The 21,519-nt window shown below is 59.0% G+C and overlaps 1 protein-coding gene across 1 annotated transcript in view; it reads left to right on the top strand.

The window, feature by feature from the left end:
• Positions 1-20,865, top strand: part of NDUFS4 (NADH:ubiquinone oxidoreductase subunit S4) — a 75,922-nt gene extending 55,057 nt beyond the window's left edge. Inside the window, exons 4-5 of the mRNA XM_045839958.1 lie at positions 1,581-1,654; positions 20,614-20,865. Coding sequence (XP_045695914.1) covers positions 1,581-1,654; positions 20,614-20,717 — 178 coding nt within the window. The 3' untranslated portion in view covers positions 20,718-20,865. The remainder of the gene's footprint in view (positions 1-1,580; positions 1,655-20,613) is intronic.
• The last annotated feature ends 654 nt before the right edge of the window (positions 20,866-21,519 follow it).

Below are 21,519 nucleotides of genomic sequence, written 5' to 3'. Positions count from 1 at the left end.
TCCGTCGCCGCGTCTTGCCCCGCCCCGCCCCGCCCCGCCCCTCCCCCTCCCCGCCCCGCCCCTCTCCCTCCCCGCCCCTCCCCCTCTCCCTGTAGGCTCTGAAACGCCCGCGCGAGCGGCGTGCGCTCGGACGGCACCTTCCGTGCGGGCGTCACCGTTCTGGGACACGGCGCACATTTACCCGGGTGACTGGCGTCGCGGGCACTGTTGGCGTGCTCCCGCGCTGCGCGTGGGTGTTTGAGTAGCAGCACTGTCACCCATTTTTAAAATACAGTAAAACTTGGTTGTAAAGTGGTGTTTTGCTCGTAAGGGGAGGAGACTAGACGAGATGAAATAGAAGCTATTTCGAGGGGACGTGTAAGCTCCCGGGGCTTGTGATGAATAAACGTGGAGCGCGCCGAACCAAGTGGCCCCAGGGACACCGGGGACCTCGGTCTGCACGGTGGAGCGTGGCCCCGTGGGGAGCCGCAGGGCGGGCTCCGGGGGCGGGGCGGCAGGGGCGGCTGCTGAAGGGGGCGGCGGACCAGCCGGAAACGTCCTTCTTACCGAGACTCCCCGAGTGTCGGTCTCGGGGGTCCAGGCTTCGGTTGGAGACGGTTCTCGGCTCAAATCGTCTCACTTTAGAGTGAGGTGTTATGCTCAACGTTTTTTCCTGCTGGAAAACATTTTTTATTGTTGACTCATTCATTGCACTATTTATTGATAGCATTTGGTTAGTTTTCAGTGGGGGTTATTATGCATAATTCTAAAATCAAGATCCTTGTACACATCTTTTGGTGAACATGTGACTTGTTAACATGCCAGGTGCCCCCTGAAACATTAGTAATCAGTCATTCAGAGCTTTCTGTACGAAGAAGTAGCAGAAGCTGTTGGTTCTCTGCCCCTTAGGCTTACCTGGGTGACAGCAGTGTCAGCACGGTGCGCTCTGTCCGGGCTGATAGCTGCGGGCGGACAGAACAGTGGGGGGTGTGGTGTGCGCTTCCTTGGACAGATGAGAAAAGAGGGGACCGGGCCCTTAGGGTTCAGAAGTGAAATGGACACTTTACAGGTGACCGAGGGACGGTGAAACAGGTGTGGCAGGCGGACTCCTGCCAGGTAACCTGGAGTCGGTGGGATGCGGGGGGGTCCGGCCACCGGGCCGCTCTGCGGCGCTCCTGGCCGCCGTCCCCGGTCGAACTGGGCTCACGCAGCGTCCCAGATTCCCTCCCCGGAGCGGGCCCTGCTCTCAGACTCTCAGGGCAGCACAGGAAGAGGGCCAGAGCCTCTTTCCGAGTCTTGCGTTTTGTAACGACCAGCCTGAAATCAGTAAGCCAAAGGTTGGGGTCTGGGGGTGGCAAAATTTTGTCCCTTTCTGGACATACAGGCCACAGTGAGAGGAACGGTTAGCAATCCAATCTAACATACAAGCAGCGAACAGGTTTGAAGAGTTTATTTGAAATAAGACCCTTCATCAGTAGTGTACTTATTTGATACTGTAGCAACTGTTTATTTTCTAAACATTCCACTGTATTTTAAATACCGATTGTGTTTTCAGCCAGAACTTAAAATGTTAAACCGTGGGAAACAATTGTTTCTTGCAGGGCCGACCCCTTGTCCAACATGGTTCTGACCTTCAGCACTAAAGAAGACGCAGCTGCCTTCGCAGAGAAAAACGGTACGTCTGTCTGGTTTTGTTCGGCTTTGATGAGGAAAATGAAGACACGATTTTATGTTCTTCACATGAATCAAAACCACGGGGTATAGACTCTGACTTGAAAGACGTGTTTCAGGGTATCCGGTCCAGTAGTTTGAGGGAGCGCACAGCGTCAGAACACCCCCCTTGCACGGAGCAGCGTCTCGGGTGGAACGCCCGCGTCACCGGGAGCCCCGCTGCTCTCGTGGGAGTGGAGGCAGGGAGCAGAGCGCTCTCCCGCTCCCGCTCTCTGCGCGGTCTCTCACGTCCGGTCAGGCTCCGGTTGGACCTTCCAGTGCTGACGCCTCTTCACTGTCCTCTTACTCGGGGCCGACATCCCAGGTCCGGTCCACCTCGCAGCTCTTCTGCTACTTCGGGGCGGTCGTCAGTGCCGCGCTCCTGCTCCCGCAGCTCGGCTCCGACCGCGTTCCATTCTCTCGCGCCGTTTACAGCCTCAGCGTGGTCTCGGTGCACGGTGCAGCCAGTCTGCGGGTGCACAGCAGCACCCCGGCCTCCACACCCACTCCCTACTCGCTCGGCCAGAGCCCCTTCCGGTCCCGCAGGCCCCACCGAGGGCGAGGGCCCTGTGTCTCCCACAGCGCAGTCCCACTGCGCCTGCCGTGCGGGAGGGACGTTCCGACACGCAGGCACCACGGAGCTGCGGTTGCCCGCAGCACTCGGCACAGTGACGGGTCCGCAGGGCCGTGGCCTCACAGCTCTAGGCTTCGTGTGGGGCGTAGGCGGCGCCGTCTGGGTCTGTGTGAGTGCCGCTCTGGTGTTGGCACAGAGAGCAGCAAGTGACCTAACAACACACGTCTCAGAAAGTGTCCCTGTCACTGAGTGGTGCATGACTGCGTTGGTTTATGTGGATCTTGCTATCGAGAAAATGCAAAATGTCTTTTTTCTCCCTTTCTGTTATTAAGCTCCGCAGTGCAATGATGAAAAAAGGCTTTGGAGTTAGACCAATCTGAATTCTAATCCTAATTACGATTCTGTGTTAATTTTACAGTGAACTTAATGTTTTTTCATTGCTGGAATAACAGCCGTAGCAGACATCGGTAACTACTCCCGCTGCTCGTCTCTGGGATCTGAATGCACTGCTGTACATGGGTGCTGGTGCATTCTTTTGTTCCAGCTGGGCAGACGGAATGTGAGTCTAACCTAGTTATCCGTTTGAAGAGGTGACATCTGTGTATTCTGTTACTACGAGGCGATACATAAACATAAAAGATGACCAGTATCAGCCAACCTGTGCGACACATACACGTGAAAGCACTGCAGAGGTCACCCGTGTGTTCGCCCCAAGTTCGCACCGTGCCGCGTGTGGCCGGGGTCTGAGGCTGCGCGACCTCGGGGAGGGGGGGGCACCGTGCGGGGCTCACCGCTGGGACAGCCTGGCGCTCCCCTCCCCCCTGTGCACAGCGGGGCGGTGGAGGGCCACGAGGCAGGGAGAACGGAAGTGCGCAGCACCTCGTTGAGTGGCCAGACGATAGTACGGGAATGCGCCCTGGTAGCAGTCGGCGTCTGACAGCTTTAAGAATCTACATGAGTGTGGATCCTTATTCACACTTTCTTGGCAGTTTGCACATTTCTTAATTGTGTAATTCTCAAAAGTGTTCATAGTCTTTAAAACATTATTTTGACTTAAAGTTAACATTACTCTCTCTAAACTGTTGTTGGGGAGGAAAATTTTTCTGTCTGCCTTTCTAGGTTCCAATAATAGTTATTGAGGAAGGTTAACAGGAGAGAGACAAATTCAGGCGCACGTGGAGGGGCCCCGTGAGAACAGGAGGCCCAGGGGCGGGCCACCCAGTGGAGGTTCCTGTGCCGCCCTGAGCAAGGGATGGCACAGGGCCCGGGGCCCCCAAGTGGGAGCAGGGGGCTCACGGGACCCCCAGAGCAGGCGTCCGTTCTGCCGTACAGGCAGGTCACTCGGGTCCAGTTCTCGCTGGTAGCAGCCCTGTTTTCAGGGCTCGGCCGCCCAGAGAGGTCGGGGAGGGGGTGAAGGCGGAGGAAAATGGTGTTCTCCCTCCGTGGGGCTCGCCTGCCAGCCGCCCGCCCACCCACACCAACCCTTGTGCGTACTGGGGTGGCGTGCGTGGGGCCGTGTGTTTCGCTCCCCGTACTGTGGTGCGGCTTATCCAGGCCAGCTCTGTTGATGTCTCCCGTGTTCGCAGCCTCCCGTGTGCTGTGTCTGGCACCTCCGAAAGTGTTCGTTCAAGGTCTGTGGTGTGTAAGTGTGGTGGCAGGAGCCCTAACTGAGCTGCGGAGTCTCCGGGTGGTGAATCTCCGCATGGTCACAAGGGTGCGTGACTGCCGCCGTCAGTGTGCCCTGCAGGTGTGGGCTGGCCACTGCCGCCCCCGAAGCCAGGTGCGTCTGCAGTCTGGTCTCTCTGCCCCCGGGGAGGGACACCGAGGCACACTGTCACTCACAGGAGACAGCGTAACTCGACCACACACAGGCACAGCACTGCATAGAGCCCCCGGCTGACGGTGGGTCGGAGTCTAACACGCACGGCAGCGGGAGTTGTGTCCGTCTCGTCGCTGCTTCGTGCCCGGTACTGAGCACCAAACTTACGTGATGGATGTGCGGAGTCGGGGAAACGACTGACTTTCTGAGGCGCGTCTCCCTACGCAGGAATCTGAGGCCCCTCCCCCTCCCGGGAGAGTCCTCAGTGGCCGGCCCACCGCGGTTCACCCTCGGGCTTGCGCTCGGCCGGACTTACTTGACGTTCAGCATTACTTACCTTTCGACACACAAGGCCTGTTTCTCTGGCTGTTGGGGCGGGAGGTCCCTGACACCAGTGAGTGAATGGGGCGGAGTCGGGGTGGAGGGTGCTCTCTGCTCCTCCGGTGGCGGGGGACAGACCCGTGGGGCTGTCCTCCCCGCACACGCTGCGTCACGCCTCGGTGCCGGAGCTGGTGCCCATGGGCGCTCCAGTGTCCGGGAGGGTGGGGCCCGAGGAGGAAGTGCTTCGCAAGCGCCAGTGCGTAGAGACTGCTGGTGACCCGGCTTCTCCCGCCACCGCTGTCTGCTGGCCGGGGACTAGGGCAGGTCTCGCGTTGCTGCGCGCGGCCTTGACACCGGACGTGGACTGGGCAGCGCCCAGCAGCCATGGACGCAGGCGGCGGGCCCGGGGCTGCCTCGCTCGCCCCTTCCTTCTCTGCTGCGGCGCCCCCTGCCGCCCCCGTCCGCTGCTCCCGCGGCGCGAGGTGGGTTTGGGTCGAGGCGGACGGTTCTGTGCCGACGGGGACGTGTGGGAAAGGCTGTCCGTTTGTGAGCGCTAAGTGTTGGCCTGTCCCAGCGCCCAGACACGGGAGAGGAGGGCGAAACGGCCACGCACACACACACACAGTTTGTCTATGCGGGGGCTGCCCTGAGGATCGAAAACCTGCCTTTCATTTCCTTCTTACTTTTCTTGTTTCCCTTAATTTTAAATGGTTAGAAAAATAAAAAAGGTCAGACCATGGTGTCCCTTGATACAAAAGTTTGCTCTGTAGAGTCAAGGTAATGGACAGGATCCCGGAGCCAGCCGCTCGCTAGCGAACACGTCTCGCTGTGTTTCAGGCTCAGGTAGTGAGCGAGCACTGTCGTCACAAGAGCACCGTTAATGGACACCAAGTCATGAGCTGGCCGCTGTGCCAAGGGTTTTCGTTCTGATCTGGTTCTCACTCCAACTGTGTGAGGCAGCAGCGGTGTCCCCGGTCTGTAGTTCAGAGACACTGAGGTCACGGACATCAGGTAACGTCAGCTAACAAGGTCACGTACCTTGAAGTGGGCGCGCAGTGTTACTTGAACGCAGACGATAGGAGAATTATCTGCAGCGGAGACCCTAGATTCTAAAAATGTTGTCCTGCTTGGTTATGTGCAGAAAATGTTTGCTGACCCCCAGGCTGAAGTGGTACATATACTGCCTCAATACTAAGAACTTTTCTTCTCCGACATTTTTATAACTCATAAAATACTCTTTACTCAAACATCTCGAAGGCCCTGTGCTCAACAGGCAAACCCGACTGGTGACGTAGCGTTCTTCACGACGCAGGCAGTGCCCTGCACCAGAGCTCGGACGTGGCCTTGCCCCCCTCGGCCCCGAGTCTGCGGCCCCCTCTCGCCCTCGCTCCCTCCCTCCGACCCAGGCTTCGCTCCTCCTGATCCTTTCTCCTGCCCCTCCCCCACAGTGCACGTGCTCTCTTCTGTTGTAACGCCCACGACAGTCCGACAGTCCGTTCCTGTCTTGCTGTCTGTGTAGTTTGGTTTGGTTGAGGGCCCTGCCGTGTGCCAGCGGTGGCAGCTGGGCTCCCGGGGTCTGCGGTTCCCGAGGCCCAGTCCTGGGGCGCAGCTGTGAGCTTTTCTCCTGCCCCCGGGACCATCATCCGCACCTGCGGGGGAAGGCGCAGCCCGGCACCTCGGTCCCCGGCGGTGGGCTCCAGGCCCGGCGGTGGGCTCCAGGCCCGGCGGCGCGTCTGCTCGGTGCGCTCAGTGACGCCCGGGACCGTGCGTGCGCCGACTGGTTCGAGATTTGGTGCAAGTCCCTTTACTTCGGCCACTCGTTCTGTCTTGGGAAGAACTGTTAATTCCCTCTAGTTAGAAATCGAACAAGTAGAAAGCTTGTATAAGATACCTAATGATTTTTATATTGATTACATCTTGAACTGATAATATTTTGGATATATATTGGGTTAGGAAAATATGTTGAAATGAATTTTACCCATTTCCCTTTAGTCCCTTCTAGGCGTGGCTGTGCGGGGAGCCTGTCCCGCCCGTGTGGGGCGGGGCGTTCGCGCCCCCGTCGGGCGTCCCCTCGGGCAGCGCCGGTCTGGAGGGCCGAGCAGCACGCAGACGACCCCCCGCGCGTGTTCTGGGTGTTTCTTGTGGCGTCTTCCGTGGCCCCCGTGGAAACGGGAAAACCCGTCCGGCGCAGGAAAGGGCCGTGTTGTGCTGAAGGAACAGGCCCGTTCCCCAGGCCCGCCCTCTGAGTGGGACTCGGAGTGGAGGCTCACATCCCACATGACAGCGGAATGGAAGAGCTGAATTAGGGGACCCACCCTGTTGCACCCCACAGTCCCCACCCGTCGCTGTCTTCAGTGTCTTCAGCACCCGGGAAGGTGCTGTGCGGGTCCTCTTCTTACATGAGAGCGCCCTGCCTCTGCCCTTCCTGGTGTTGACCACCCCTCCAGCTGACCCCTGCTTCCGGCCCCTCTGCGGTCGTCTCCCTCCCGTCCCCCGTCCCCCGCCCTGGGGAAGGCTGGTTCCATGCGCCTGGCCACGGGAAGGAAGGGCCGAGTGCCCTCCATGGGCTTCTTCCCCCCCTGCCCCCACCCCCGCCCCCCTCCTTGCCCCCCTTCACCCCCTCCCCGCACACTCACGGAGAAGTGCTCCCGAGGAGTCCTCGGGCTGGAGCCCGGCCCTGCCCCCGGGGGTCTCCCTGGGCCCGGGCATGCTCCCTGAGAGGCCCTCCGCAGGCCCCCCTTTTCTCCTGGGTGAGGAAGGGTTGTTGGGGCTTCCCTCTGCAGTGCAGAGGGATCTGGCTGTAGTTCTCCCACCTTCCTCGCTGGTGGGGCTCTGTCTGCTGGCGGAGAGGGGCTCCTCCGAGGGGGGGGGGTGCTGCCGTTGTCGGAGAGGCAGTCGTAGGGAGTGTCAGTGGAGCCCAGGAGGCCCCCTCTGCCCTGCCCAGGCTGGTGGGCCTCCCCCGCCGAGCCTCCTGCCCCCGGGGTCTTTCTCATTGTGCCGGCTGTAAAAACCCCTTGAAATGCTCAAAGTGGGGCAGAGCACGTCTTTCAGGAATAGGAGGGCAGAGGGGAGGCTGTGGGGCTGCAGTCTGCTCCGGGAGGGCCCGTGGGGACGGAGACCCGCTGCAGCAGCCAGCACCCAGCACCCGCGGGTGGGAGCAGAGCGCTGGGCCCCGTCCCGGCGACCCCCGGGTGACTGCAGTGCAGTGTGGGCCGGGGTGCAGGAGCCCCGAAGCAGACACCAGCAGCAAGGCCCCAGCTCACTCCTGACTTGAGCTTTGGAACAAGGGGCCCCCCCTCACAGCCACGGATCTGTTAAGGGACGACTTTTAAACAAATGAAGAGTCATGGCCCTCATGCAGATATAAAATGTGTTAAAAATTTGTTTTATTCCTGTTATCAAGGAACTAGGTAGATGGTATTACCACTTCAAAGTAAAAGTCAAAGCGGCAGAGACCCTGGGAAAAGGAAGGCTGGAACGCAGGGAAGGGGACAGAACGGGGTTGAGAGGGCAGCCAGTGACATCACTCCCAGCAGGACACAGGGCACAATTTGCATATCTATCAGCCCCGCACAGTTTACAAAGCTGTAAAAGGCTGAAAGAAGGGATTGAGTTGAAATCTGAGACCCAGTGAGGACTTGTGTAGATGACAACGGTTTTCCACTGAAACAGAATTTGTTCCTGTGACCTTTCCACTTTTTGATTTTAAAAAAAATCTTGAAAATTTATGATCACGAAATAAGATGGGGCTACTACTGTTTGGCCTGGTGATTTACATAGGTAACCACCAAGCCAAGTGGCAAGACTGTTAACTTGCCACTGCATTTTGCCACCTCCAAATGGGTCACGCCAAAAGCACGAGTGTAGGCTGATTACCCTGAAGAAACACCAGCGGTGGGAGGAGCTCCGCACACGCAGTGGACGTGGCTCTTTGTGACGACTTCCCCGAGGGGGCCTGGGCCTGGGAGAGGGCGGGCGTCTTGTCCCCAGAGACGGTTGGTTGTCGGTGCAGAAGGCGCAGCCTGGAACCTGTGCCGCCGCAGCCTCAGCCTGTTGTTGGGGCCCCTGCGGGCCCCCCAGAGCAGACTCCCCCACCCCAGCCTCTTCCTGGCTCGTCTGAAGCCGTTTTCCCCTGTTCATCTCTCTCGTGTCAATTTGATTCTCAGACCAGTCAGGGGAACTACGGGGAGGGACAGTTTTATCCGCCCCCATACCACCATCGGGGAGGAAAATAGTTTTCCTTCGGTCATTCCAGGTTCTTTGCTGAGACGCCCGTAATACAAAGAACAACACAGGACAGCAGATGGAAGTTTAATAATGTGGGCACCTCCTGTTTACATAACGAGACTTGGGAAGTCTGAGCAACCCCCCAAATGGCCCACCTCCACCCGAAGGTTCACCTCCAGCTAAAGACAGAGGAGGCGGGGGCAGGGGAGGGTTTCTGGAGGCTGGCAGGGAACGGGGCAGGTGGTCATGGGGCGTGGGTCCCCGCTGCCCCAGTGGCGAGGGTCTCTGGAGACGGAGGCCCCCCTTCCCTCCGGTTCGGAGCAGACCAGCGTGACCGTCTCGCAAAGAAGGGCGGCTTTCGCTCTGGTTTCAGAGGGTTTTCTGTATTTACTGTGTGTTAAAAACAAGCGGGACAAGGCAGTCCGTATGCCAAAGGGGCGTATTGTGGGGCGGCATTCGGCTCCCTTTCAGCACATGAGTCTTCTTACGTTCGCCTGGGTGGGAATTTTCATAAGGAATCTCTAATTGTTCTTTCCAAAGCCGCCTGCGACTAGGAAACCAAACCAGTAATGGGCCACCGGGTTTCTCCTGTGGTGCATATTCATGTGGGCAAATTCCTTCCATCTCAAGGCCCCCAGAACACCCTGAGGTCCTCGGAATATCCTCAGGTTCCTTCCCACCTCAGGGACCGTGTGCGCCCTGGGCCAGGACCCTTGTCCTAGAAGGACTTGGTAAGCACTGCTGTGTGGGGTCACCTCTGGCTCCTTAAACCTGTCCGGTCCTGTCTCATGAAGTGGGCATCATTCTCACGCAGTTCCAGCGAAGGCTCTGCTTGCATAACCACTGTTTCCAGTTACGCTCTAAAAACGGTGGCATACTGTCGTTCGTCTTGTACAAGTTACTGTACGAGCATGAACTTGAGAACATTCCACAGGAGGTCCTGAGTTCTGGGGCTGTCACGCAGGGAGAGAGAGGGATCCTTCACAGATGATGCAAACTTTAGTTTACAAAGCAAAGTCTGCTAAATTGTAGTGACTTACAAATACCCCGAGAAGAAAGATGAAGGACTTTCCTCTACGTCCGGAAAATAGAACACTAAAGCAATATCAAAAATACTGCAAACAAGAACTACAGTCATCCCTCATCATTCCTTCATTTCTGTGTCATCAGTTCCTGCCTCACTGGACATCCTCGTGGGCTCCTCAGCTGGGCTTCTGAGCCCCGCCCCGTCCGCTGGCGGAGAGGCCTGCCCACAAGCCCTTCCTGGGGTCCTGCCCCTTGGGGCTCCGGGCCTCTCCCTGCAGAGACACAGAGCCCTCCGGCCTGCGGCGAGCTCCCGGGAGGGCCTCGGGGAAGGAGGAACCCGTGCATGCACGACAAGGGACTCGATGCCGTGTGAACGGGAGTGGTAACTGTCAGAACCGCAGTGCACGGTTCGTGATGAGAATGTGCCAGTTAAAAGTCACTCCCGAAATGTTACAGACACAGGATCTAGGAACCGTCATTGAAACCTATTTTCAAAGAAGACAGTGAATGCTCATCTAACTTATGAAATGGAGGAACGTAATTTTTGCAGAGAATATCATAATCCTGACATATTTCGTTATGACATAATGATCTTGAGACATAATACACGTGAATGCCCAAACATACAGTATGAATACTCCAGATATGTATCAGGAACACCAAGGAAAGAGACTTATTCAGCGTGGAGGGGCCCTACATACCTGTGTGTTAATGAAACTCCACATTCTCGCCGCAGTCAGAAGGGCAGGCGTCAAGAAGCCACTGTGCAGCATGTCAGTGGGGCTGCTCATCAGTGCAGCCGGTGTGGAGGGCCGCATGGGGATACTCGGGGAGCTGGGCCTGCCTCCCTCAGGGCGTTCACCTGGAGAAACGAGCACCCGGACTGGAGAGACGTGCGCACCCTGGTGTTCGCTGCCGCGTGTCCTGCAGCCGGCAGGATGGGGACGTAGCCTCGGTGTCCGGCAGTGGATGAGTGTGTGGTACGCATGTGCCGTGGAGTATTACGCAGCAGTGAAAAAGGACGAAACCTGGCCATTTGAGACCATGTGGATGGACCTAGAGGATGTTAGGCCAAGTGAAGCAAGTCAGAGAAAGACAATGCTCTGTTTCACTTACATGTGCAATCTTAAAAACAAAACAAACAAAAACCAGCTCATGGAGACCCACGGGAGGGCTGCCAGCAGGGAGACGTGTGGGGGGTGGGTGGAAAGGTGAAAAAGAATGTGGTTAATGACAGTGCGATGAGTTTGCGTGGTGGTGATCACTGAAATGAGTGGGTGATCACAGTTCGGGGTATAAAGTTTTAAGTCACAACATTGCATACTTGAAACTAACATAATATCGTATACTAACTATCCTTAAAAACACACGAATAAAGGTAAAGCTCCATCACCGGGTGATGTTTGTTCTCAGTTGGCATGTACCGGCCTAGAAGACGCAGGACCCAGACGGAGGCAGAAGAGGCTGGACTGGCGCCTCGCCTCCGGCGGAGCGGCGCCCGGGCTCTGCACACCACGGCCGGTGGGGGTGGAGGGTGGTGAAGCATCTCCCCCTGAGACAGCTGTCCCGGGCAGCTCCTCGGAGCGATGGGTGTAGCGAGTCGGTCCAGTTACCTCGGCTCCAGGCTGGATGAGGTTGGAAGCGCACATCCTGGTGACCCCCAGAGGCCCTCGGCGGAATCCCAACGAGGGCTTTAAGGCAGAGAGAGTCCTCGTGCCTGCCTTTGTTGCATTCCGGACGTGGTCTGGGGGAGGCAGAAATCAGCACCTCTCCGCACCTTCCACCACTCGGGAGGCGAGTAGGACCGCGGTGTCCAAGAGACAGCACTGGTGACGACAGAAGTCACAGACATGAACTTGGAAGGCGCTAGGATGCTGAGCCCCTGCCTCTTCCCCGAGTCACCAAGGACTGAGAGTGAGCCCACGGCAGACGAGGCTCTCCCGGCGGCCACCGCGCGTGAGCCGTCTGGGCAGAGCAGATGGGAAGAGTGATCCCCCCTCCGTGCCCCCCCCCCCCCCGGTCGTGAGGGCAGGCGCTGAGCCGTGCAGCGGGACCCTCGCCCATCGGACCCGAGCTAACTTCGCTGGGGGCGAGACACATTTCATAGCTTTTCAGAATTTCTAGCCACACTATAAAACAAAAGTTCCTTTTTGCAAATAACATAAAACTTTTAAAAAGGTGTTTATTTCTAGAGGGGGGGAAGGGAGGGAGAGAGGAGGACGGGAACATTGATGTGTGACTCACAGAACGTCGGTGCGCCGTGCACCCGCCGCACGTCCCACTGGTGACCTTTGGGTTTGCGGGGCGATGCCCAACCCGCTGCGCCACACCAGTCAGGGCAGTGAGATGTAACTTTTCTAAAGTTACTGATTTTACAAAGAGAAACGGGGAAGCATTGATTCCACTCATTTATGCCTTCGTCGGTTGATTCTTGTGTGTGCCCCGGCCAGGGGTCAAGACCACAGTCTCGGTGTGTCCGGACAGTGCTCTGACGCACCGCGCTGCCCGGCCAGGGCCGCGTACGACTTGTGTCCACTCGGGCTTTGTCCTCCGTGAGTCTTTCTCGTCCTGGAGCAGTCCGTCATTTCTCTCTGGGGCCCTACCGTCGCTCCCTCGGCAAACAGACCCTCCCGCTACGCTACCCGCCGAGTTATGCCCCTTGCCGCTGTGGGCTCCTGGCAGGGTTTCGTTCATGTCGGTTAGATTCGTCATGTCTCCCAGCCACAGGTATTTTCACTTCAGAGAGAAAACAGAGGCAGTTGACAACTTACACACCAGCGTTTTAAAAGGCTACCAAAACTCGTAAGTTCAGAAAACACAACTTTTTACAATCGTGTGTATGCTTTGTAGTCCCACGTCTCCAATGGGCAAAAATGAATGTGTCCATTCAGAAACCCAGAGAGCGCTGGCCGGGTGGCTGCGGTGGTTGGAGCCCCGTCCTGTGCACCGAGGTTGGGGGTTTGAGTCCCAGTCGGGGTGCACACTTGGGTTGTTGACGGGGTCCCCAGTCGGGGTGCGTGCAGGAGGGAACCAGCTGATGTCTCCCTCTCTTCCTTCCCCCTGTCCAAAATCAGTAAACATATTTAGGGGAGGATTTTAAAAAGAGAAACCCAAAGATACATCCTCTGTGAAGTATATAAAAACGAGAAGCAAAAGTATATAAACTTAAAGTTTTGCCTAGTAATCAATGTTTGGCAGTCTCATAAATGTTCTGGGGATCTAATAACCTTCATTACTAGCTAAGGTTCTAAGTTACCCCGAATCTTGGAAATTAATTTTGTGGCGACACAGTACAAAGCACAGTTCTGTTGAAGTAAAGCTGTCAGAGTAACGAACCACTTTAGACGAACACAAACTGCATCTTCCCGGACTGCTGATGCGGCAGGAACCGGAACCGCGCCGGCTGGCCGGGCCAGCGCACGCACACGCGCTCGGTGCGCTCGCGGGGCCAGGCGGGGCGCGACTGGAGCCCGTGCCGTGTTTCAGCCGGTGAGGCGGGGAGGACAGGGCTCTTCTCTCAAGCCGAAATGATTGCGTTTGTTTGCCAAAGACAGACCTGTGTTATCTGAACTTGAAGTCTTAACTGTGTGTTAGGTCCTGCGAGAATACGTCTTACATACAGCGCATTAAATGTATTGGAGGCTTTAATTTCCTTGTGCTTTGAGAATGTTAGGAATAATCCCTTTATTTAAGCGCAGGACAGAGCCCCCGAAAGAGGTGGTACGATGTAACTCGTTGACGGCACCCGGAGGTGGGAAAACGTCACCTGCACACGCGACAGGAGGCAGCAGCCCTGGGGCCCGACGCGCAGCCACAGCGCGGGCTCAGGGCTTGGAGTCCGACGTTTCAGCCACGGGTTCATTAACAAGTGAGAGTTAGGACATTCACCGGTTCACGTTAAGGAGCGGTTTGCCCACCAGTGCGTACAAATTCTTCGTTTATTTGAGCTCAAATAGACAGGAAAGACTAACAAACCACATCCCCTGTTTTTTTCTCGCACAACAGAGAAAGATCTCTAAAACCATTCATCTATCTATAGGAATCACCAACTGATCGGACTGTAAAACCAACTCCTAAGAACAGTAAGAACAAAATTAGAAGTGGAAGAACAGTCAGCACGTTCTCTTACGTTCACCTGCGGGAGCCCGGAGAAGACGCGCCTGGGTGTAAACGTGAGGCGTGCACCGCCCCGGCCGGGGGGCTCGCTTGGTTGGAGCGCCGTCCCGTGCCGCGAGAGGCGGTGGGCTCCTGGCCTGGTTCCGGCACAGCCCTGGGCCGTGGGCTCGATCCCCGGGTGGGGCGCGTATGGAGGCAGCCGGCCAGTGGGTCTCACACAGATGTCTCCCTCCCCCAACCTCCCCCCCTCTCTGAAACGAACGAACACCCTCAGGTGGGGCTTTGGAGAAAGTGAAGGAACCCTGCTGTTGAGGTTCGCCTGGCTGTGGCGGCCACTCCGTTCGGCATCTCAGTGGCCCGTCAGGACTGTTGTAAAAGGATGTTCTCTGAGGCAGAACCACGACTGGTCATTCTAAGCGAGCCTGTGTGGGAGAACCTAGTTCCCTCGTGAATAAGGGAGGGGCCAGGCAGGTCTTGCCCGCAGTCCACGGAGGGGCCAGCGCAGCTCAGACCTGCAGAGGTGAAGGGGTGCTGAGGCGAGCTGCAGGGGAACACACCCTGGTTTGGGGGGCGGGCAGTCGGCGGACAGGACAGAACGTGCACCTTTGTCCGTCGGAGTTGGTTCCTGCCGCCGGTCACGGCGGGCCCGTTCTGTGACGTCGCCGAAGGCACCGAGGGAGCGAATACGGAGGGGGTGCTGCCCCGCCCCACACCGGGTCTTCACGGGGGTTTCTGTCCCGTGTGCAGCGCTGACTGGTGAGCGCCGAGCTCACGGCCGACAGACGGCCCCTGCCCCCTGCCCCCTGCCCGAGCGAGGTGCGTCTGCGGGCCGCGGGCACGCCCCACCCCCGGCCTCCGGGCGCTGGAGAGCGCTGCCCTCGGGCCGGGTTCAGACAGCGACGTCAGCACCGAGGAGCACGGACGGAAAGAATGCGTCCGTCCGTCAGTGGGCCGTGGAAAGGACGCTTGTTTACAGCACAGGAGGTGAAGCCAGAGGGCAGGGCATCGCCTTGCTCGACCCCAGCTGGGAACATGCGGGCTGGTGACAGATGGGCCACAGCTCCGAGCGTGTCGTGGACGCCCCTGGAAGCGCTGTCAGCGTTCGGGCACACGCACGCAGTTCGGTGAGCAGGGGCGCTCACAGGCCCGGCTCTGCAGGTGACAGCGCCCCGGCGCCTGCAGCAGACAGGGCGGGGCGCAGGGACTGGCAGGCGGGGCGCAGGGCTCTGCCGAAGCCCCGCCTTCTGCCCCGGGCTCCTCCTCCTCGGGCCCTGGTCTCCGGCCCGGGGAATGTTCAGCTCGCCTGCCACGGCCCCTGGGGAGAGGTGAATCCGGGGTTCGTTGCTGGAAGTCTGCAATGACGCCCCGTAGCGGTCGTTTCCCCCACGGTAGCAGAGTGAGGTTCCTGGCGTTCCTTGGGTCAAAGAGGGTTCGGGAGTCCCCGCGCACTCGCCGCACCCAGACCGACCTCCGCGAGGGTGACTCTTGGACCTGCACATTGCTGCACAGGCTTTTCTGCAGAGAAGCGTGTTTCAAATTTCTCGTAGCTGATTCTCAAATACACTTCTGGAACAGGAACCAGTTCGTTTGGTGTCGGGCTCTAAACGATGTCGTTCCGACCGCTGCTCTGGGTGCCGGTGAACCGCACGCGACAGCCAGTGGGTGTGGGAAGAGAGCGGTGAGGGCAGGGCTCTCCGGAGACGGTGGGGGGGGCCTGCAGCCCTCAGGTTCCTCAGGCCTGACGTTGTCCCCTACTTGCTAGTTTAAGTCATTTCAGGTAGTTTCCATGGGAAGAATCACCTTGCCAGTGTATGCGAAACACTTGTTCTCCATTTTATTTTCTCAAAGACGACCTAAGATACTTTTAAACTCCCACCCTCCCCACCCCAAATAGCAGGTAGTTGGGAATTTCAAAGTAGAGGGACTTTCAGAGGGAACTTCCTGAAAAGCCGCCTCCCCCTTTAACTCACATTTTTAGCTGATACTCTGTCTCACCAGGCGTGTTGTGGGTGCGCTGCCTGGCAAGGAGCCCGCAGGCCTCCCTGGCACCAGCACGCCGCGCCCTGGCCTCCCAGGCCTTTGCTATTCTCGTCCCCCGGCCCTGTCCGCAGTGACTGCCTGTTCCATCCGCTCGTGCCAAACAGATGGGCAGCAGGAAAAAAATCACCGCGCTGCTTGCTCCTGCGCTGAGGCCGGGGCCTGAGGTCGGGTTACTGGCGGAGGGAGGCATTCGTGGAGCGGAGCACGCACCGGGGTCACCGGGGGTGACGCGTTGCACAAGAGCACTGACGAATGTCTCTGTGTCTTCGTGTGGCTGAGCCAAATGTGAGGTGGTTCTGTGAGTTAAAATAGATGGAATTGATCTTCTCTTTCTGTCGCACACAGGGAATTCACAGGGTGGTGGGTGTGGTCGGGTGTGCTCCGAGGTTTCACGTTGTGTGAGTGTCGGCGGCATCTGAAAAGAATCCGGCAAGCGTTCTGATAGAAGGTAGGGTGCCCCAGCCACGGTGTGGAGACTGACAAGATAAACGGGCATGTTTCGGGGGGGGGGGGGGAATGGAGTGCAGCACATTGCAGATCTCCTTTTAGGTTCACCAGGGGTTTTACCGTAAGCATGCTGCTTTGACACAAGGGCTGAAACCCCCCGAGTCGCTGTGAGAGCGTTCCCGCGCATGGTGGGAATTCCCGCAGCCCAGCTGCTCTCCCCCGGGGCAGGGACCGGCGCCCGGGGAGCTCCCCCGTGGCCAGGGCAGCTGCCTGCATCTCGGGGCTTCGACCGCCTGCCGCCGCCGCCCAGCCGGGGAGAGCAGGGGCCGGTGCCCAGGGGCCCGATGGAGCGGCCTGGGGACCCGGTGGGAGACCCGCCCCTCGGCTCTGTACCCGCCTTCTCCAGAGAGCGCGTGCGCCCTCTCCCTGCCGTGGTCCCACCCAGGAGATCGGTCTGAGCGGTGTCTTTAAACAACAGAACCTTATTGTACAGTTGGGAAGAAATTCTCATAGAAATTTAAACATCTCACAAAGAAGACCCATTCTTAAGTTTCTGCGTGGCATTGCCTGCCAGCTACATCATGGTCTTTCTTTCTGAGAGCGGGTTCCAGAGGGGAAGTCGGGAAGATGCGTGCAGGGCCGGTCGTGTGCCCCACGCGGCACGGATGTCTCTCCGGGCGGTGTCAGCCCAGCGGCCGGGGCGGTGGTGCCAGTGCAGTGCGCCCACTCCGGAAGCCCCGGGGCCGCCGCGCCGGCAGAGACGTTTGGGCGGGGCGGGCACTCGGGAGAGCGACGCCGGAATCGCGCTCAGATGCCGGGCGGGGTCAGAAGGGGCCGCTGTCCTCGTGACGTCGGACCCGCGGTGTTCTGAGTGCGGGGCCGCAGACCCGAGGGGGTGCGTGGGGCTGGGACCCCAGCGTGTCTCTGCTGCGAGCTGCCCTTGCGCGTCCCGTCCCGCCTTTGCTTCTGCCGCGGCCCAGAGGCAGGGGCTTGTGCGGCTCTGGGAGCGCCGTGCTTTCCGCAGGGAAGTGCGAGGGACAGAAACGCCGCCCCACCCCGGTGGTCCCGGTGGCTGTAGTGAGCCGCGCGCAGAGGTGGGTGCTGTCAGCGAGCGCAGGCCTCCCCGTGTCTGGTGGTTCTCGCAGGGGGCTCCGCCCGTCCCCCCGTCCAGGCTCCGTCGTGACACTCTGTGTACTGTGTCGTTTTCACCATCACGGCAGCCGCAGTCTGGCCCCTGTGCCCAAGAGCCAGCATGCCTCCTGGGTGGGGGCCAAGGGACCCAGCCTGTGGTTCTGTCTGCACAGAGCCCGGCCTCCCGCCTCCCAGGGACCCTGGCAGGTTGGTTTTCAGACTCGTGCACAGGCCTGGGTCCAGAGCTGGGCCTGTGTCCTGGCGCCAGGGAGCACCAGCGTCCCCTCCCCAGTGCGGCGGGGGAGGGGGACAGGCCATCGGAGTGAGAGTGATGACCGGGGGTGTGTGTGTGGCGCAGTCTCGGCTGCATGCTCAGCCCAGTGTTCCGTGGGGACGGACTGGGAGGCCCGGCCACCTGCCGGCCATCGCCGAGGGGGCAGACACAGCGTCCGCACAGAAACCTTTGCTGCCTCCTCCCCAGCTGGCGGGCGGCGGCACTCACGAACGTGAAGGGGAGGGAGGGATGAGGTCACAGGACGGAAGGGAAGGGGTGGCACAGGTAGAAGTTGCCGTCGCGGGACATTTTTGTGGAAGTGGCTTTATCTCTGAGGCGGTCGAGTGCACAGCTTTAGAGCGAGCCTGGTTGAAGTCCTGGCAGGGCCGCTTAGTAGCCAGGTGGCCGTAGGCGGCCTGTCTTCTCTGCGCCTTGTTTTCTCATAATTGAACATGAAACTGGTGTTACAGAATGCCTACGTGGTAAGCAGCACAGCCTGCGAACTGAGTTCTAAAGCCCAGCGACAGTGCAGGTAAGGCACTTGGGGCCGAGATCACGGGACACGAACAGCAGGCATTCCCGCCCCGAGGCCTGCGTGCCCGCGGCCCTTGCCTGCGCGTCCCGGGCCCAGACACGGCAGGGCCCTCGCGCTGCTGGTCGGTCCTCGCTCCCGTGGGACCCCGGGCGGGCCCCCCGATCTCAGTGTTCTCTCCGTGGCGCACGCGTGCACGGCCCGTGCCTAGGTGCCGGCGTTCCTGTGCTGGCATCTGACCTAGTGCGTCTCCCCTCACCGATGTCTCCGCCTCTGCTGCCTCCACGTCTGGGAAGGTTTTGTTTCATTCGCTGCCTTACCTCTGGCGTCGGAACGGTCCCCGGGCAGGCCGTCGGGACGGTTTGTTAAAGGAACAGTACGTGCTCATTACACGTTGCTCTTGCTTACCTGCTCCATGGAAGTGTCTCTGACAGTCGCCATCACCGTTTGCGGATTGACGAAGGAGGTACCCGAGAAGTTCATGACGTTCAAATTGTCTCAGCACCACGCCCAGTTAGTCCTCAGCAGTGATTTGCCTGCTAGAACCCCTTTCTGTGGCCAATAACCAGGCCAAACTGTCCCTGCCCGGATCCAGAGCATCACAAACTCAGAATTAGGGTTCCGGGGCGATAGAACGTTTACTTACACTAATGCCTCCCAGAGAAGATGTGTCGAGCGAGCTACAAGTCGGACTGGAGGGGAAGGGGCAGCCCGACGTCCGCCCGGGGCGCACTGTGCACCCCGGGAGCCGGGCCGCGTGGGGACCCCGGCTCCGCCCCGTCCCGGCTGGGCGGACTCACGCTGGTGACCCACCCGCCCTCTGTGCCTCGGCTTCCTCAGACAGACGTGCAAAGACTTCAGAAAAGCACCTTTCTCGGGTGACCCGATAGATTATTGCGGGTCAGGTGCTTTCTAAGCACCGACACCAGTCCGCCTGTTTGACCCTCACGGCAGTGTCTGCGGCGTAGGCGCTGGCTGGTGCCCTCAGCCAGGCTCGGGAGTGCAGGGACCACGTGTCGGCTCCCGAGTCCCGCCAGGCTGCCCTGCAGGGAGCCGGCGCTCCGCGGGGTCCTCGGTGTGTCCGTGTCGGCGGGTGGGAGGGTGCTCGGGGCTTGCCCTTCTCTGGAAGTCAGGCTGCGCCAACTGAGTGAGTCGGACCCGTGCTCGCTTTCCTGGGTCTTGGCGCTGCCCTGGCGTTCGCACTGCCCCGCGTCCCCAGGGCGAGCGGAGAGGCGTTCTAGTAGTGGGGGGACTGTTCGTCGCCGCAGGCAGCAGGGGCGGGGTCCTCCGACGCGGGGGAGGGGGGTGGAGGCTTCCCTTTGGGCAGCCCGGGGCTCCGAGGGGCCGCCGAGCTGGGGACTTCGCGGCCCGAGCGTGAGACACCGGGGAGCACTAGGGCTCGGGACGCCGCCCGAGGGCAGGAGGCTGCGCGGTGAGCCTGTGCAGCACTCGTTCTGGACGTTGCAGACGGCCGGCGTGGCCCAGCCCTGAGTCAGCTGCATCAGGACGGATTACTCGAAGAAAGTCCTGAGTGCAAGGGTGGTGAGTGAGTTCCCGGGATCGACAGTGGGTGGGTCTTAGGGAGGAAAACAAAAGTTACGGGGGTTGCCCGGACCTGGGACTAGAGGGGCGACTGCATCGTGCGTGCGGAGGGGGACGTGGTGGTTCTCTGTCCTGGGAGGGAACCGGAGGGCTGGACCTGGCGCAGGAGACGCGGACGCAGGCAGACCCAGGTCCCAGCAGCTGTGAGGCCTCGCTGCGAGGAGTGCAGGCGCTGCCTCTCCCCCGTCCGCGCCCAGCAGTCTCCCGGGTTCCTACCAGCCTGTCCGACCCCGTGGGCCTTTGGTCGGCCTAGGAATGTGCCTTGTCAGGTGCCTCCAGGGGATTCTGCCGCAGCCAGCCTGGAAACACAGCTTGAAAAGCACTTTGCGTTTCACCAGGGGCCTCTCAGAGCCCAGGGGCTGCAGGGAGCCCTCTCCGCGGTCTGCTCCAGCTGGTGACTTCCCCGGGTGAGCGTGTGCGCCACGCGCCTGTGTTCAGAGACAGTGGGAGCGCTTGTGTTGGCCAGGGCTCCCGCGGGCAGCCGTCAGAGAAGTCAGTCACATCGTGAGCCAGAGCGAGGAGTGGGAACTTGCGTACGTCACCATCAGTGACTGAACAAGAGTACCGACAAGGAGAAGCCGGGCGGTGGGTGCCCCTTTCACTTAGGGCATGGGAAGTCGTCTGCAGGCAGCACTCTGACCCCCCCTCCCACACAGGGTGTTACGGGGAGGGGTTACTGAGTGAGTGAGTACGTCTCAGGCGTGTCCACGTGCCCCGGTGAGGTAAGGGACAGCAGGCTTGCGGACACGCGCCTCTGCTGTGTTCTCGGGTGCCCTCTGCGATCCTGTCCCTGTAAGTGTGCTCTTGTTTTCCAGGGTGGAGCTACGACATCGAAGAGAGGAAGGTGCCGAAGCCCAAGTCCAAGTCCTACGGCGCGAACTTCTCTTGGAACAAGAGAACGAGAGTGTCCACAAAGTAGGCGGGCACCGCCTCGGCCCCCGTGAGCCGAGTCAGCTGCGCCGTGCTCGCAGTCCGCGTGCCGTCCTCTCTCCAGCTGCTAATAAACGCGACCTTCCGCGGCCGACACAGTTCGTGCTGTTTGGTTGGTTTAAGTGCTTTTTGATGTCTCACGTTGAACGCGTTACCATTTCTTACACAGGAGATGGGAGGGGTGACACCTCTAGGAGATGCCAGTACTTAAAACCTGTTAAAAAGAATGCAGCCGCCACCCCGACATTTCACACGTTTTATAGCCATTGTCAAGTTCATGAACTACCAGCTACCTTTACTAGCATACTGTCTTAGAAACTCTTTTGTTTTATCACACATAGAGAAATTCATGATTACGTTGCAGTCTGATAAACCTGAACCCAAACCTCATTGGGGTTCTCCTCTTTAGTTAGAATCTACTTTATATCCTCTAAGGTACTTGGAGCCTGAAACAATCTACAATAGATTAAAAGATAAGAATCCAAACACAGAACGCAGAGTCATCAACATACAAGAGAATCAGAACAGAGAAAAATTACGAAGACAATCAAAAGACCAATTAATAAAATGACAATACTCTACATACCTATCAATAACTACTTTGGACTGGATGCTCCGATGAAAAGTCATAGGCGGCTGAATGCATAAATAATAAGATGTGCACGAATGCTCGGTCGTGCGAGAAGGTCACTGCACACCGACTAGAAAGTGAAGGGGGGGAGAGACACGCACCCAGGTGGAAACCAAAGTACAGCGGGGGCGGCAGCGCTCACATCAGACAGAACAGGCCT

Source organism: Phyllostomus hastatus, unplaced genomic scaffold (genome assembly GCF_019186645.2).
Source record: "Phyllostomus hastatus isolate PE091 unplaced genomic scaffold, TTU_PhHast_1.1 phas_contig_329, whole genome shotgun sequence".
NCBI lineage: Eukaryota > Metazoa > Chordata > Mammalia > Chiroptera > Phyllostomidae > Phyllostomus > Phyllostomus hastatus.
The sequence above is the reverse complement of the archived record's forward strand: the minus strand, read 5'-3'. Positions and strand labels throughout refer to the sequence as shown.